Below are 18,466 nucleotides of genomic sequence, written 5' to 3' on the forward strand. Positions count from 1 at the left end.
AGGAATGCGCAGTAGCGAATATTTGCACGCTTTGAAATTCAGATGCGCCAGTCAGAAGGTGTATGACGACGGGCAAGCATAACGGTTATTTTACATTTTTATGCAGCCAGGATTTTTGGGATTGTTTTGCTCACACCCGATGAAACCCTTAATTTCTAACAATTGGTCGTAACAACACTGCCTTACATTTTCACAAAATAAAACATGAATAAGCCTGTGTGTTTTGTCTAAAGTTTAGCCCTGAACTCTAATCCGAGTAATTAGCAGAAGTGCTGACTGCAGAAACGTCTATGTGGCTATCGAAGATACATAGCACTGGGACTTTGGAATTTCACTCATTTACTATAAGCTACAGACAAATTTGTGTTTGATTGAAATCCTATCCGATAATTGCAAACTGAGAAAGTCAGTCACTAGATGGAGTTTGGATAAATATCAGACGAGACAGTCGGCAGCACAACTACCAAGGGTGAAGTTGAACTAACATCCAATATAAATAAGTTGAACAAAATATCGAACCAGGGCAAAATATTCCAAGAAACAAAACAGGCCATTTTCATTCGAAAAACGCCAACAGCAAGATTCGAAAGCCTCACTTGAAACCAACCTCTTTGGGGAAAACTGCATCATAGTTATGCACATAATCCACTCCACATATGATCAAATTCTGTCCAGAAATTTAAGGACTTTTGTACCTCATAAGTCAAGTACTCTAGCTTTGATCAAGGAGGGAAGTCATTTACAATAAATCTGCAGTGGAAATGGCTGAACTCATTAGGACCTGTTTAGGGCTGCAACCTTCGAGGAATTCGAAAGGAATTAATTGAAATAACTTTCAGACGACCCGCGGGCATTCTAATATATCAGATATGTAATAGTGCAAAAGGGCACCACAACACCTGCCAACACATGTCCTTCGTAGCTTGGTCGGTATGACGCTCGTTCGGTAGGTTTGAGGCTGTCAGTGGCTCTTCATTCGTTGTACTATGGTTGACCAACAGCAAGTGCCCCTGCTTAACGTGTCGGCATAGCGTTGGTCCGGTAATTGGATAGTTGGTCCTCTTAACCTGTTCCAGGTGCGATTGTAAATTTATGCTACGTGCACTTGGGCTTTTGATTTCAGAGAACGTTCATATGAACAAGCTCTGCTCCAGGATGAACTGACTCTGAGTGCATCGCCGCCCGAATTAAAAAAATCCGCACATGAAGTCACCGAAGGGCAGACTGTATAGGATTGCTGATGAGATATTGTTGAACGGATAGGCTTTGAAATTTTTATTCTGTGCGATCGCGATAAAATTTCCCGTGGTTCATTTGAAGCAAGAAGTCTGACTGTCAATTCACGGTTCGCAATTTTGTTAGAAGTTTACAATGCATTATCATTGGTCTCAAACTCGCTTACGGAAAAGGTTGAAAGTGAAAAACTATCTATCGGTTCACATAGGGTGAAACCATTTTTTCACTGCTTAAAACTGAGATATTGGGGCACTCAGTAGATTCATCCATTTTGGAGCGCCAATGGCTAAATCGTTGTCTATATCCAATCTATCTGGGAACGTTACCGCCAGCGCCACAAAAGAACGGCCTCTCAAGGTGGGTGGAATTCTTTTACACAGTCCCATGTGCCTATATTGCTACAACATAAAACTTCGCCCGAGAACACGCCTCATACGCCATTTCTATCAGCTTATGCGGACAGCTAACTGGGCGGTCCGATACAGCGAACTAGCCTACATTCCAAGCGCAGGTAAATGCCGTTGTAAAACGTTTCTCGCAAATTTATTTCCTCAGTCGTTAGACCGCCATTGCGGAATTCTTTCTGGCGCAGAAAAGCTAGGAATGCGCAGTAGCGAATATTTGCACGCTTTGAAATTCAGATGCGCCAGTCAGAAGGTGTATGACGACGGGCAAGCATAACGGTTATTTTACATTTTTATGCAGCCAGGATTTTTGGGATTGTTTTGCTCACACCCGATGAAACCCTTAGTTTCTAACAATTGGTCGTAACAACACTGCCTTACATTTTCACAAAATAAAACATGAATAAGCCTGTGTGTTTTGTCTAAAGTTTAGCCCTGAACTCTAATCCGAGTAATTAGCAGAAGTGCTGACTGCAGAAACGTCTATGTGGCTATCGAAGATACATAGCACTGGGACTTTGGAATTTCACTCATTTACTATAAGCTACAGACAAATTTGTGTTTGATTGAAATCCTATCCGATAATTGCAAACTGAGAAAGTCAGTCACTAGATGGAGTTTGGATAAATATCAGACGAGACAGTCGGCAGCACAACTACCAAGGGTGAAGTTGAACTAACATCCAATATAAATAAGTTGAACAAAATATCGAACCAGGGCAAAATATTCCAAGAAACAAAACAGGCCATTTTCATTCGAAAAACGCCAACAGCAAGATTCGAAAGCCTCACTTGAAACCAACCTCTTTGGGGAAAACTGCATCATAGTTATGCACATAATCCACTCCACATATGATCAAATTCTGTCCAGAAATTTAAGGACTTTTGTACCTCATAAGTCAAGTACTCTAGCTTTGATCAAGGAGGGAAGTCATTTACAATAAATCTGCAGTGGAAATGGCTGAACTCATTAGGACCTGTTTAGGGCTGCAACCTTCGAGGAATTCGAAAGGAATTAATTGAAATAACTTTCAGACGACCCGCGGGCATTCTAATATATCAGATATGTAATAGTGCAAAAGGGCATGCGTGCAATTCTGCGCTGATGGTCGGTTCGGGGTATTTTACCCGGAATAATTAAAGACTGTGTACTTTCCCCCGGATAAAACGATTTGGTTTCACGGCCAACTAATCAGGCTCAGAAACGTGAGCAGCACTTGCAAACACGATTCTCAGATCTAACCGTTCTGCTATAGAAATTAGGTAGTTTGAAGCGACAACTTCGCTGTACCAAAATAAATACAGCCATTATTATACTGGCTTCCTTGGTGAGCCCGATAAGAAGTTGTGCAGGATAAACTGAGACCGCGTAGGTTGTATTTTAAAAATAATTTGGGTAGACATAATACATTGCTCATAAGGCTGCTGAAAACCCTTCGACAGCCCACGACCGGTTTCGCCCTTCTTGGGGCTCATCAGGTAGGCGCGGTCCCCAAATTTTTGCCAAACTGATGTTCCACCTGAACCCAAATTGCACGAAGTTAGCGAAGTACACTGAGTTGCATACCAGCTTGTTTGTGACGGGAGGCTCACCAGTAACCCAGCTGAATCTCTCTTGTATGATGTTTTTAAGCAACTAAATGTGCCGCATCACACCGTCTTATGTTCCAGTTGACACGACATTTGGGATATCGTGATACGTTTTATGGATTTAATACATTAATAATTGAAGGTTACTGAAAACTTTTCGACAGCTCATGACCAATTTCAGTTGGGTTCAAGACGATTCCCTCATCAAAACCGAATCGGCATGAAAATGAGTGTATATCACTAATACTTTAGACCAAGTTAATCAAACAGTTTCTGCTATTTTGACAGAAAAAAGAAGGGCCAACATGTAGCCACACAATGAAGCACACCTATGTTCCCTACGCGTGAAAGAACGAAATGATTTGCAAATTTGTTTAAAGTGTGCGCATAGTTTTGAATGAAACTACTATTTGTAAAGGGTGCTCGGAAAGTGTTTTTCAATTCTGCTGGTACAAAGTCATCGTGCATCGCAGAGAGATGCTTTCGGTCAATATCCAGGACCATTGAGTTCCCCGGAACCCGACTAACTTTCGGCTACGATAGGCATTTTTTATCGGCAATCCTACTGGTTTCGTGGTGGCTCGTTTCCTGGATGTTTAGCAGCTAGGCGACTTTAAACTTGTTATGCAAACCCCCTAGGCATTAAGTTTAACTCAGAGCTCATTGCACTCTTGTTAACTTGCCGGTCTATCATCGTGAACGTTATCATCACCGACGACAGTATACTAGTAATATATTTTGGCGCTTAACTACCATACAACCGTAGAGAAATCGGTCCAGCGTCCATCTCGAACCCCACCGGACATAAGCGCAGCGTATAATGACATAAAATTTAGCAGTGTAGTCCAGCTAGGAAATGACATGCCATTGGGCTCGGTTGCAGTCTACATCCTGCGGCATTTCCAGCCAAGCAAAATCACGTGGTACAGGAAGCCGCCGTGCGATTGATCCGCCTTCATTTCAGTCTGCTCCCACGAATCCTTCTCTGACAATGGCACTAAAACAGGAAACAGCACTACCTTCAGCAAACAGTGGTTGAACACGCCCAACCTTAACCTGGAACGTTTTATCAACTACTCTACCAAGTAAAAGAGTAACGAGATATGTGAACCGACCGAAGTTTCGGAGCTCTGACATGGTTACGAATCCAAGGTGTTTTGTACAGTCACAAACCGGAGGTTTTCGCTTTCACCGAAGTTCATTGGATAAAATGAATGAGACTGTGGAATCTGCGCTAGTATACAAAAGAGTCACTTAAATTAAAGCTTGATTTTTGATTTTCGGTCGCTTACTGCATACTGTGAACCACGCAGATTTACTGATTTTTGATTTTCGGTCGCTTTACTGCATATGTGAACCACGCAGATTTACTGTGCTGGGAGCAGGGATGGAAAATTTCATACGTTCCAAACACTGGTATGTGCATATTAAAGCTGATTCAATTCAACCAACAGTCTTTTTATCAGTACTCCCGATTTCTCCACAGAATCATTGCTGTTCGCACAATTTGAGTTAATGACTCAGACATGATGACCAGTTTTGTTTAGTCAGTCAACGTTCCCTTCTATCCCTTCTAGAATTAAAATCTTTCGTTTCTTTTTAGAAGAACTAACGCAACTCTGCCGGCTGAACCATTCTCTCCAGGAAGTCAAAAATGCATAAATCTCGTATCATGGCTCATTCTAATTCGGGAAGGAACACTGGGTTAATATGTCTTCTATAAGACGCATCTAAGATTGGTCCAGTCACTGATCGCTGGCTTTTGTGAATAAATGGATGGAAACTTTCGGAAACAAATGACAATTGATATACGGCAACAGTATAACATTCCAGCATTGAGAACTTCAGAATAAGCATATCAGTGAATAGATTGCGCAAAGCGTTATTTCGGCCAATAAGCATTTTCACGTTTCGATTCTAATACAACTAGGAACCCTCCGACCTGCTTATTGAATAGAACAGAATACGGAGAAATAAACACAATTAAGGTGTAAAGCGCAACTAAAGAAGTCGCAAATTCTCCGTAAATATAATTGCTCAATTTACGGTTATCGAAATTCGCCCTTTTCGCGTATCTTTTATCACAAGTCCAAAACCGGTTTTACCTACCACTCACTAATTCGCTTTGATCGTTTGGACAATGCGGCCGGCCATAATTTAGCTTGCTAGGGTTCAGGGTACACCTGAAAAACATTCAGTACACATTGGGTACAACAAACAAAAGATTTTGGAATACCACTGCGTGCGAAGGCCAACCGAATGATTAAATATTCATTTGAACTACCAACAACAATTGACTAGCGAAAATGGTACTGCAGAGTCGCTTGTGAATTTGTCATCCTGTTCAAACTCACAAGCTTCTTGGTCCGCTTGATAATTGATCCCCAAACCTCCGCCGAACTACCGTAAGCATCAGCTAAGCGTAGCCCGATTCACGTTTGTTGCTTAAAATGTGATCGTCTGTCAACTCCTCATCCTACTGCCGCAACCGATTTGCGAAACTTTCCTGTCCTAAAGTTTGAGATAACGAGTTAATAAAGTGATTCGTAAGATAGCCTGACACTTAAACCAAGATATGGGTTACTTGTCAGCCTTGAATTAATCATTGACTGACTAGAGGTATCCCCTTGAAATGTTCTCTCAAATTCCACTCTTTTACTTGGGTAAGAAAAATGTGCTACTACGGTTTTTCCACCTCACTAGAGTTCCCGAAATCCACTACTTGATTGACTAAGGTAAGCTATCCAATGGCTACGCTCGAGAGCACATCCTGGTGGTGGCCATTACACACGACTTCGAAACTGCAAACGCCTCAGCAAAGTACCATCATATTAATGCCATTTGGTGCGTTCACTCTTACAGTGTCGTGTATCTGGCAGGCATATGGGCTCATATGAGATCGTCTGGAGTTCGAAGTGCTGGTATTGCGCACCATGCATTCGGCACACACGGAATCAAGGTTGACTTCGATAAACATTCTAGCTATCTCGCCAAGTTAATATCACACGTAAGTTTGAGAAATATGTTATTATCTCAGTATTGCTTATCTGACTGCACACAGTTTTCAAACCACGTTTACGACGATTCGATACTCATCCTGCACCCATTTTGTATGAAACTATGCTTCACGCGTGTGTCTACGATTAAAGGATTCATCGTCAGAAAAATAATACAAAAACTGCTTCTAATAGAAAGCACCAGCTAAAACCTCAAGGTAAAATTTGCCGTTCCAGGCAGAAGGATGAAAGAACCTAGAGCGTTTTATGTGTATCAGTTTGATCAGTCTCGGGGGATGCATTTGCTTGAGGAATAAACTGAGCAGACATCACTGAAAACAGTCTTGCGATAAACTGATTAAAGAATTGTAGTCATCTACATTTATTGGCTGTTGTATAAAACTACTCCGTCCTACTTCAACTGTCCGTTAACCAGTTCGTTCCCTCTTTCCCAGCCGCTCGGAGGGAGTAAATGCCTGATGCTGTTTTAGATACTGAAGCCTTCCTAAATGATGTCATAGAGATGTGTGCTGTACGCAAGTAGCAAAGTAGCCGTGGGTCGAAAATGCACGGAACCAGACACAGTTTAAATTTGGTCTACATTTTTATCAGCCACCTACGTTGAACCAAATACAGCCTGTCAAAACCCATTACTACTACAGTGCTACTACAGTATACAGTACTACACTGTATACACAGTGGTTCTTACAACGTTGCTGCGAAAATCCAAAAAGGGTTTGCTTCGAAGTGTTGACGCACTGTATCTCATCTGAGAACCAGCTGCCTACACAAACCTTACTGAAGTGTGACAGTTCAACTCATACCCAAAATACACTGTTCCCACGTTATATGATGACGTTGCTTCGTCCTTTAAACCAGACCACAAGTTAATGAATGTTGCATGCCGTCAGTTTGTTAAGAGTAAGGCAAAGTGACTCAGAGCCGTTAAAATTAGCCACCCGGGTAAGATCTCGGTAAGGCAACTGAAGACAGTGCAATTAAAACTGAACTTGAATCAAGGCTTCTGAAAATTTGTGGACATTTACTTGGTAAATCACAAAATGTGTCTACAAGCGAGTTCCTTCTAACGTAACCACCTAAACACTCATACACGTTATCCGTCGGCTTTCATCAGCTACCTCGATTAAAGTATGAAAATCTGGTGCTTGGTGGTTATCCTTTCTGTTCCATTTGAGTGTTTGAAACGTCTCAACTTTTAAACATACCCAAAGCTCATCTTGGCCCAACCGGCGGCTTTTTTCGGGAACCATCTATTGGATGCCTTACACTCATGTCCTTAACAAACTCTTCCACAGGTTGTTATGAGTAGTTCAGCCTTTCCTCTGTTCAACGTGTGATACTTGACACATTCTGAGGGAACAGCGCGTGCTAAATTTGTTCTCAGGCAACCTTATCTAGTGCGTGACCAAATTAATCAGAGGGTGAACACTTCTAGCATCCGTAAACTGACCCTGTGTAATACAATAAACTAAACTAACACACGCTTCTCAGATGGACCGCTGGTAGGTGAAAGCCCTCGTATTTGCTCTAAGCTTCGTATTTTGTTCTGCATTCTCACTCACCTACATGTGGAGGTCAGCCGTACTTTTCAGTGAGCCGGTCGATAAATGTGCACGTTACTTCTGAATTATATACTCAACTTAAGTACTCACCACTTTTTTCGAAAATCTGTTTATGTAAGGAAGATGTACATTTATCCGTTGTGTGCAGCCAAGTTTGTAGAGCAGGTCCACGAAGGCGCAGGATCGTGACAGCGTACTCTTTGGTCGGGATTCAGCTTCCATTTTTACAGATAGGTAAGCACAACCAGCCTCGTCCAAAGCTTGCATATCACTACCGCGTGGTGCTCCATAGAATCTTCAGTAGCAGCTATACGACAGCTTACAGCCACATAATTGAATTTATTTTTTTCCAAACAGTCTACTAATCCATCTGTATTTCGTTAGTTAAAACTCTGGTAGACGCAATCAGCCTCCCCTTTCTCTAATCACCATCGTTTTCAAACTTCTGACAGCGCCATTAAGGGAGAAGAAATTCCAACAAAAAATTTAGGCACGTCGCTTTTCATATTCCATGGGAGTGATAGAATGAAAAAACAATACTCTGTTGGACCTTTACCTCAGAATATCTTCGTCTGGATTCCAAGTTAAATGCTCATTTGTTTGAAAAAACATTTTTTTGGAAAAGCAGCCATCTTGGTGCGCACATAGGACCCAACTTTTGGCCACACAACATACAACGACTCATTTGCCTAGGCTGCGCAAACATTTTTCCTACTTAATGCATCAGTGATTCGCCAAAAACGCATTCTTTTACATTCTTTTCGTGAATTAAATTTGGATGCTACATCCATTCCTTGAGAAGCAGGAACACCAGCAGCTCGTCAGTACTAGTATATTCGGGAAAATCAACCTTTGCTTGAAAAAAGAAGTTTCTCTGAATCCATTCAGTAATGCTCAATGCATTAGGTGTTCATGCCAGACTGAGACAACCGCCCAAGTCAAGCCCTGGAATTGGTATGTTTTTCAATCATGAACGGTTCTCTTTGACGTTATTACAGGGTTTCTAGACATATTGGACAGCGATAATGCTATAGTTTGTGCATATATCAGGTATGTGAATCTTTCTGTGATTGTTACAAGTTGTTCAGCTGAAGTGCAACATTGCTTCACTTGTCGCTCCCACCGATTAGCATAGCGTTTAAAGCTCTTGCTTTCAAGGCCAGTTTGGGTCTTCATTGCCATTCACTCCTGAGTTTCCTTTGGTAAGGATAAGACTTTACCACGACACTAAACCCAGGCCAATAATGCCAAAATTTGCATGCTTGGTTTTCGGATAACCTTAGCGAAACGTCGTAACATCTAGTCAGTAATTCACTAGACCCATCTGATAAGCCTGTATAACATATAAGTAGACTCACTAGCATTGTATACCTCTGCAATCTTCTTGACTAGAAACCATTATCAAAATGAAACTGTTACCACAGAGACTGATACTTTTAAGTGGATTGTAATGGAAGCTTTCCTGTTGCAGAAAAAATACCTCGCAAAATGTGTCGAGTTTTTTTTCAATTCAGTAAGGTCGATTTTGTATTAGGCGGTATCCCATATATACCAGACGCCATCGACATTGGGTGGCGATATAGTGATTAAATTAAATAGGATATGATGAAGTACTATTCACTGTTTAGTAGAACATATTTAACTTGGAAGAAATAAAAGTCCCTAGTCAGATAATTCCACGTTTCAGCAACATGAAACCCATTGGAAAACTAACGAAGCAACATGCATCGTATGGGTGAAAGCGACCGTTAAGTCGCGGATCTAAAAGTGACTTTTCTCCAATCCACTCATGGAAAACAGAAAGATTCTTGAGCTGCTAGTTGTATTGGTATTCCAAACTTCTTCCACTCTACTGAGCCTACCTAAGATGTAACGTCATGTGTTTTCATTTTAGTGATATCATTGAAACACATTAGCTAATATTTCCTATTTGGATTGATCGGCTCTTCCAGTTTAGTGCAAACCAGACAAAATCTGGTTGATATCAATAGGACCCCGGGATTCCTGGACAAGTCAGGCAGTTGGTCGGAACATCTACTTAGAGGACTTCATATCACCTAATTGGATAATGCTGAAAGTAAGAGCTTCGTTCTGTATACCGGTTACGTCTACACCAACTGCCACGCAACCTGAAACCTCGGTGTCGCCCCCGTAAATGTACGGAAAGATACAGCAACTTAGTCGAGTAACAACTTGTTCTAAACAGTAGTTGTTTACAAAACAAATTGAAAAGGATACCATTTTCTCAATCTCTTCTCAATACAAATCGAAGGCAAGTGATCCATCAAGTAAAACAAGGAAAAGGTGGGGCCTATGGATAAAAGTTTGAAAACTGTTCAGGTCGCAACCGAGTGGCCCAAGTAGCCAGCAGTCACGTGAGCATATCATGGAAGATTCTGTGTGCGTACAAACCCTTTCTGAGTGCACAGACTCGATATGTGTGATCAAATCGCGATTGCCTCAGCTGTGACCAGACTGTGAGATTGTACGGATCTTGATAGTTAGATAAGCGTTTGGCACCCTATTTGGGAAGAGATGTCAGAATTAATCACATGACTCGTATCACCCAATCACGTGACCACTGCACTAGTATTAGACCTCTCGATCTGATTGTCAGGCTAAATGAGTTATGCTCCCTTGTTCTCTTGCACAAATGCCGTGTCATTCGCTATACGTATTCCGACGCAAAACGGGGGAGGCAAGCTTACATACTTTGGGCGAGGACCGGCAGTTTATCTTTGAGATATAGGGACATCGACCGGTGAGTCGTAAACCATTATTTGAATGAAATGGGCGTAAAGGTTTTTAAGTTTTGTGATGCAAACACTTAGTCAGGTTGTCTGCAGCCAGATCTCCTTTGAAAAAAAATATTGCTGAAAGACAGATGTCCTTTCGGCTGTGACCGATTCGGCTTTCTTAGAATTAGCAACCGTTCTGGGAAGTACCTCTTTGAAAAATTCATTTTAAGCATGCTAGCTAGCGACTAAGATAGAGCATCAAGTTCGTTCTCATATTGAATTTCTCTTGCTCTGTAAGAAACGCACCGAAACAGTGTTTGGTCATATTTTAGTAAAGCAAAACTGTTAGGGGTATTGTATTGTCGCGTCCAATTAAGTTCCCGGTAAACCGAGCATTTAATTGAGCCATCAGTTGTTCCATGAAATGGAACAAGCCACTGTCCTCCATTTCGGAGGTAAACTGAATGGCTTAAGCGCTTGATTTAATTCGTCTCCCGTAGCTCCCAGAGTCTGTCTGTGATGGGATATGCATTGCCAACATATCTCCAGGCGCAGCTGATGGTTCGCCAGGAATCCCAAACAAACATCGGTAACTACTTGGCCCGATAGAGAACCTATTGCGGTGCTATCGTTTTGTTGATACAGCACTTTGTTCCGTTTGGAATGCACATCAAATTTGCTCGGCGATGAAAATTCTTTCAGGTCGTTCGTAGGACTGGCCAGGGTTTTATTTTTTATATAGACACAGAGATAACAGATGGTTTCTGTGACCTATCCATCAAATTACAAAAACGAGTTCTACACTAGAGTTCCACTTACTGATCAGTGAAAATACTAGAAATCAGAACGCCACGACGCTTGCTTGTCGCTCAAACAAAAGGCAAACAGTTCGGAAAAAGTTTCCCTAATTCGAAATGGATGTTGCCTGACTCAGTGAAACCTACCTAGCAAACTCTGTAGTAGAGTTTGTGCACACAAAACTGAAGCAACCGTAATCTTAGAACAACGTTGCTTTCAGAACAAACTAAAAATGCATTTACGATATTCCTGGTTTCTCAGGGATAAAAGGACGCGAATCCTGACGGAAATTCACATTAGCAAAAATATGTTTGGCTACGTATTGGCTGGAGTTTGACCAAAGAGTTCGAACTTTGTGCAGATCAGACTTGTTCAACTGAAGAATAATTAAGTAAAAGCAGTAATCATTTGTTTTCATTCAGTTGTATTCATTCACTAAGCTTCACAATTGAAAACTGGTACAAGAACAGCAGCAGCATCAGAAAAATTGATGCTCCTCATGGATTACAAATCGATACATAAAATCAAACTATAAAGCGATCCGAAAATATTATGAAGGCAAATGTGTCTTTAGTTTCCAGAAGACTTAACTGCTGTGAGCCCAAGTCACAGCGTGATTATGATTTCTACTTCTATATTTCGGTATTCAAATTTACACGGATTGCTTTGCTAATCTCAAGGCACCTGTTGTTGTTTATCATTCGTTGTTCATCATTCGCATTGCAGATTTTTGACGAAATAGTGACCCAGAACTTAATCTTCACTGTGCAACAAATCCCTGTCGTTTTCGCCCAATTGTCTCAAAAATGGACGAGTTCATCCTGAAACGTAATGGTGCGCCTCTGTCGGACTGTTGTGGCCTATTATCTAAATACCACAGTACCAGAGTGACTTTCTGTTTGGAATCTTGAAATCAAGTGTTGACAAAACTGAAGTTACTACTTTTTAAAGGTTATTTCCAGGTATTGTTATTGCACTCAGAGTTGTCTCTAAAGACTCTGCGGTTGAAACGCGATCGTCCGGCTTGTTGTTACAAGTAGCGTGAATTATGTAAGCATTACTTGAATTTATGGACACAGTACAAGCAGACAGATACACCATTGGAAAGACTGGGTTTTTCGCCGGTACCAAAACTTAAAAAAGTGCATGTTGATTCAATTCCGTCGAAAACATGAGTCATGAAATAGATTATTCCATCCAGACAACTTGGTTAATGGGTAAACGATCCCGTGCATGTTACCACCAGATGTCACGTGAGCAACGTTTAACCATCCCTATGGCGCCAAGCGTTTTATGACCCTTATTGGTGTTAATCGGTAGACCGGTGGGGCGAAAATCGTCAAAGTACCTGCGTTTCATGTCCTAATTAAGTATAATAAACGTTTATGCTGCAAAGTTAGCAGTGATCGTCCGCCAATTTACGAAAGCTTCGTTATGTTGAAGACAGTCTTTGTTATGGCATTCACGGAAATTTCATTTATCTTGTGCGTCTCGTTCTCTGGAATAAAGCGGCAATGATCTGCAAATCTGATGGCACTTATCCATGCAATTATTAGGAAGCTCCCAAACCATTATGAAGACAAGTACATTTACACACATTGTTGCAAGGTTTACACTGAAAGTCTCCTGGAAAGAAAATAAATTTAAGTGTAGGTTTGTAGAACACTGGTTGAAATTTCATCCTAATATATGAGTTCATTTTTTATTCCCATATTCACCTGGGTTTTACTCAAGATATTTTTGGCTCACAAAGAAGCTTGAAAAACTCTGTCGTATCTATTTTGCGTATTTGTTTATCACCGATGTTTTACCTTCTGAGTTAAAGTGCAATCTACTTAGTCCTATAAGAAAAAGTACCTCCACTCTTGATTACTCTAACAGCAGCCTAAACGTTCTCCAGAAGTCAGGGGGAAACAAAAACCATAGCGTGTGAGGAAGTAGTATATCACCTAAACAGTACTAATCGCGTTGTGTGCAACTTACGGGAGTTTTGTGGTGCTCTTGCTGAATAGTTACTGACAGTTCACCCAAAGTTTACTTGGTAATGTTTAATACATTTAGAAATCGTTTACAACCTTTTTATAGCAACAGTGATAGTACAGTAAACTTCCTATTCGCTCAAGTTCCATTCACACCGAAGATGTTACTGAATGCCTTTTGTTTGTCGTAAAGCTTCTTCAAAGTGTGAGTAAAAAGATGCCACCAAAAGCTTGATAAGGTTGCTGATGGCACATTTTATGATTTTATTCCCAGAAATGGTTTGTTAAAACATCGCCAAGGCGGTTCCAAACGGAGTGTTGCTCCCGACAACAGCTGCAGACGACCAAGTGTGGGGCCAATTCCTTCGTAAATAAGTGTCAAAATATCAGGTCGTTCACTTGTAGCACTCTTTTGGTGCCTACTTGCCAAGTTAACGGAAGAAGGCAACAAGGATGGGACATTGCCAGGTTGCCCAAGTCCAAACAGGAGCAGTCAAGATGTTAAGGTTTGAATAACGGACCTTCTGGTATGTAAACTGGCGCCTTAACCACTAAGCTATCCCGGTAAAGTATCTATAAATCAACTTTAACTATTTTCTCCCTGTTACAATTTATTTAAAGCTGACAGTAAAAAGGAGGCACGAACGCTCTAGTGAGAAAATTGTTGGTAGCGGTGGAATACCGCTACGCACCACTACGCCCCCAGTAATGCACAGCCGATGTCAACTCGATTGGTGATCAAACGTTTGCAGTCCAATTGCCCAGCTCAGCGAACAAGCCACGAACGCTCTGGCTTTCAAGAGCAGCAAGGGATGCTCCGGAACTTTCTTGCATCTGCATGCTTCTGCGGCCTCTATATTAAATGACACCAATACCTAAAATTTTGCAACCACTGAGGTGCCGGCAGAAACTGAAACAAAACTGGTTTGTGGTCTGTGAACGATACCAGTACCACAGGAACATTACGAGCTAATATCACATTTCGCACATTGCCATGTGTGACACATTTTCCGCCAACTTTATCTTCCATATAAACACTAAAAAAGCCTCTGATTACAAGCAATTATGCCACCGCGTGCCGTGAACGGAAAGTAAATATTGTTATTATGAGTAACGATAGAATTCTCCCTCATCCAGCATGAACAACTTGTAAATTTGATATTAACCGCAGCAGTACCGTTTATTTTGTTACCGAGTTTGATGCAACGTTGGGTACTTGTCCACTTCACTGCTTGTTTGAATGCCAATCCGTACCTCATATCCATCTAAACGAATGTTTTGTGCAAAACTCATGATGTTTATGGCCTCATGTCTAACTTAACTACTTATATTTCTTCACAAAGTTTCTAATGTGTCATTCAATGCATACACCCTTCTTCAGTTGTAAGCAGTCACATTAAAACTTGGCAGGTTTGATTAATATGTTACCAAAATCACTTTGTTAATAATCTACCTGAATTTTATTCCACCCTGCGATTTATTGGACACTTTGGACCATTACGAGATTTCGGTATGCCATAGTAGCAAACACACAAATTATACCGCTTGTCGTGCGCTCGTTTGAGATGAAGTTAGTTTTAGAAATCTGATGCAGTTAAAGTGATATCCACTAGAAAACCGTTCAGCGGTAAGTTATTAAGTAAGGTTATCAACATAAATGGAGTGTATTGCGCCTTTGGAAATAAGTACTTGTGCTACATTGTTGTCCTATACATCAATGACGGTTACAAAACGTCTCGAAAAGTGCCAAATTCAAAACCCATTCCAAGTCATTACACTCATTCAGTGTCCTTACTGGTATACAGCAACCTTTGCATACTCAAATTTCAAGCAGCTAAAACGTAAGTTCACAACTCAACAGAGGAAAATTTTAACGTCTCGGCATTTTGCAAACCAAGTTTGGTAGGGTTGATAAAACCCCAGGCATTGCCGTTCCCACAGGACTCAGTTCAACATTAAAGACACCATCAAAAGAAACATTCGGTTCGTATTTAGCCAACCAAGCTTAAAATAAAACAAATCAACAACCGATTCCTTCTTAGGCTTTGTAACGCTGTTAACTACCTGCCAGTTGCTTTAATTCATGAAAGCTATTATCAAGAGGGACGGGAAAGTAACACGTAGTTTGATATTACCCGATGGCGGATGGCCCTTCTAACATGGAAAGGCCATACCATAAATATACGTCTGCTGACTTCTCGCATTTTTCTAGTATCAGTAGGTAAATTATTCCACATATTCAATAACCTTTTGAGTAGTGGAGAAACCACCGGGATTTATTAGTTTGTCTTCATTCGGCTTATGTTGGTTTCTACTTATATAAAACGCTTGCACACTTAGATACATGGCGTCAAAGTTTGGTCGCTCTTTGATGTCAGACTGTTACGTCCACACAAGCCGGATCTATACAGTTTATTCACTGTGTGAATAAGTATGGTGCGACATCTTTTTGCGTGTGACAATTCTCCAAACTCAGGACTGATATGGGCGATTGGAGGTTTAATTTCTTCCAGTTCACAATAGTTACTTTTGGTTCGCAGGAACTGGACTGATGCTCCGTTTTCTAGCAGTAGTCACGTAAAGATACTCAGTAAACAAAGCGAATGTCACATCCAGGACCCGGGTGCGGTTGATTTTGAGGCTTACATAGTTTAGGTCTTTCTCAGATGGCCTGTTCATATCGGGGTGTATCAAGTTTCAGGCTCCGGAACCCCACGAGGTGCTAGGTTTCAACGCTGTGCTCCATGCATGTTTCTGGAAGTTCATTCGCCATCCATTTGGTATGTAGATAATCATTGTTCAACCAAGCATGTACTGTGCAGCCCTGCTGCTTTACGCAGTGTACAATTTTGTTCGTATACGCGACAGAGACAGATTATCCTCAGGTGGCTCCAAGACTACGGGGAATGCACATAATCTGAAGCGCCCATTACCATCCATATAACCAACTCATCAAGAATCCAACCTTCTCCCCGCTGATGCATGCAAACATTACGAGCTTTGTTATACGGGTCTCTGATCATATGTTCAGGAGATCCGGAGACCAAAACGAGTACTTTCTTCTCCAGTCTTCTTCTCCGTTTCAGATTCCTCCTTTTCTGTTGATAAGCCTGTTATACCCGAAGATTATATGTCCTCCAGGAAATAGATGCGCTATATAAACTACGTTCCTGTCACCTCATAAGAATCCAACCTTCTCCTCGCTGATGCATGCAAACGTTACGGGCTTTGTTATACGGGTCTCTGATCATATGTTCAGAAGCTCCCGAGAGCAAAACGAGTACTTTCTTCTCCAGTCTTCTTCTCCGTTTCCTCTCTGGTCACAGTGCTCCATACTTAATTGAAGCCTGCGTTGAATCCTCTATTATATTTACTAATTGGCCCTCTCCCTGGTCCTCACTTAATGGGGAGTGTAATTTGATGCAGTCGTTTTGTGCCTTATTTTTTATTCCTGTCTAGTTCCTCACGATTTCTCAACTGTATTATGTTCGGGTGTTGTACAAATGGCAAACATTTCTACTCTCCACCGTCCGTAATGCTGCCTTTCGGATTTTTTTTACTTTCAACCAAAATATTGAATATTTACCTAGGTGTTTCACGCAATTCCGAATATGTGGCCATTTGCATAACTTTATGTCAACCGTGGGATATTTCAGATATTTCCCTCTTTGACTGAAAAAAACTAGCACCAAATATAATGCATGAATTTGCTTCCGACAGACGATGAAGTTATTTACTCCCGATTGTTTTGGGACCTTCTTTAAGATACTCGCATCACCTATGTACACTGCCATCCAAAAAAACCGATGATGGAACCATGAGGAAGTCGAAACTCGTCAGTTTCCAATCGTTTGGATACACAGCAAAAATACGTATTTGTTGCGCATACGACCTGCCTAATATCACGCACTGTGTCATGGAAGGCCATCCAGCTGGATCAAAAATGGTATTATGGAGATTATGAGCCATGTCATTTAGGCAGCGTCAAATTCGCATAAATACACGGGCAACTCATCGTCGTTAGGCAACAAGGTACAAAACACCGCCTTTGGATAAACTCACCAAAACTTGAGATTCTGTGGCGGGGCAGGTCTTTAGTTCGTTCTGAAAATAAAACATTTAACGGTACTAGACATATACCTGTAGGAATTTCCGTTTAGATTCAATACTTGGTAATTCGTCCAGGGTCTCAAGATCGATATCGCAGTCATAATCATCGTGCTTCATACTTTCATAAACAGGTTTCAACACTCACTTCTGTTTTATAAAGACTCCGGAGTTGTTGGGATATGAAATTTTCCAGTTGGATCTTTTTGTTCACTACAATCCTGGTTTTCTTGTCATATTTCGCAGTTAGATAACGTTTCCGTTTTCCTTTCTCCGTTAATTCACCCCCAGAGAAGGCGACTCCTTTATTTTCCATTTTATTATCACTGGTAACGCTTTTCTTTTCTTGTTTAATCCGCTCATCCATCCCGGTGAGACGATCTTCATAGTCCCGCACGACCTTGCAACGGTTATAAAGAAAATCTAGCGTAAACAAACGAACTTCCTGGGTTTGCTTTTTTGCGAGATTCCGGTTGATCTAGTGGATTGGCAACTTCTCAGAGATTCACGCCTTGATTTCAACTGTGTTCGATCTATGGTTGTCCATTATCCTTCGAGAACCAAATTCGAAGCACTATTAGACACTTACTTATGTGAGTCCTCGCGCTCGCAGGCACACTGCTCTGCGATGATAACTCAAAGAGCAGTGTTACACCATTTTTACACTTGAGCTTTGCAGGTAAAGGACACCCGCTGAACGGCAAGAACAAACCTAACCCGGGAAACTTGGGCGCAAGCCTCGATCCTGTGTATCTATCTATGAGTCCGTGATGCGTAGCGTATGACCTTCGACCGTTCCGTCGAGACCGGAGGGTGCACTGTGTAGTATACGGTGTCTGTCATTTTGATTGATTCATATGCAAGTATTGGTGATGTACAACCTTGCTTACTGTGCTTTGGCTCATAAGCTTTGCTTCTGTTTTCCATCCATGGAAATTGTCGTGAACACCTTCCTTCGGAGAATCACTGTCCCCTGGAGCTTCCATAGCGTGCATATTACATAGTTGGCGACCACGCCAGGATTCGTATCATTGAT

General features: G+C 41.3%; 1 protein-coding gene across 1 annotated transcript; it reads right to left on the minus strand.

Moving 5' to 3' along the window:
• Nucleotides 1–17,343: 17,343 nt before the first annotated feature.
• Nucleotides 17,344–17,797, minus strand: T265_00741 (hypothetical protein; the record flags this gene model as incomplete). Its single annotated transcript, XM_009164590.1, has 3 exons — nt 17,344–17,427; nt 17,464–17,544; nt 17,579–17,797. 3 exons carry the CDS (start codon nt 17,795–17,797, stop codon nt 17,344–17,346), a joined length of 384 nt encoding a protein of 127 aa, XP_009162854.1.
• Between the last annotated feature and the right edge of the window lie 669 nt (nt 17,798–18,466).

The sequence above is a fragment of the Opisthorchis viverrini genome (assembly GCF_000715545.1).
Source record: "Opisthorchis viverrini unplaced genomic scaffold opera_v5_7, whole genome shotgun sequence".
Lineage (NCBI taxonomy): Eukaryota > Metazoa > Platyhelminthes > Trematoda > Opisthorchiida > Opisthorchiidae > Opisthorchis > Opisthorchis viverrini.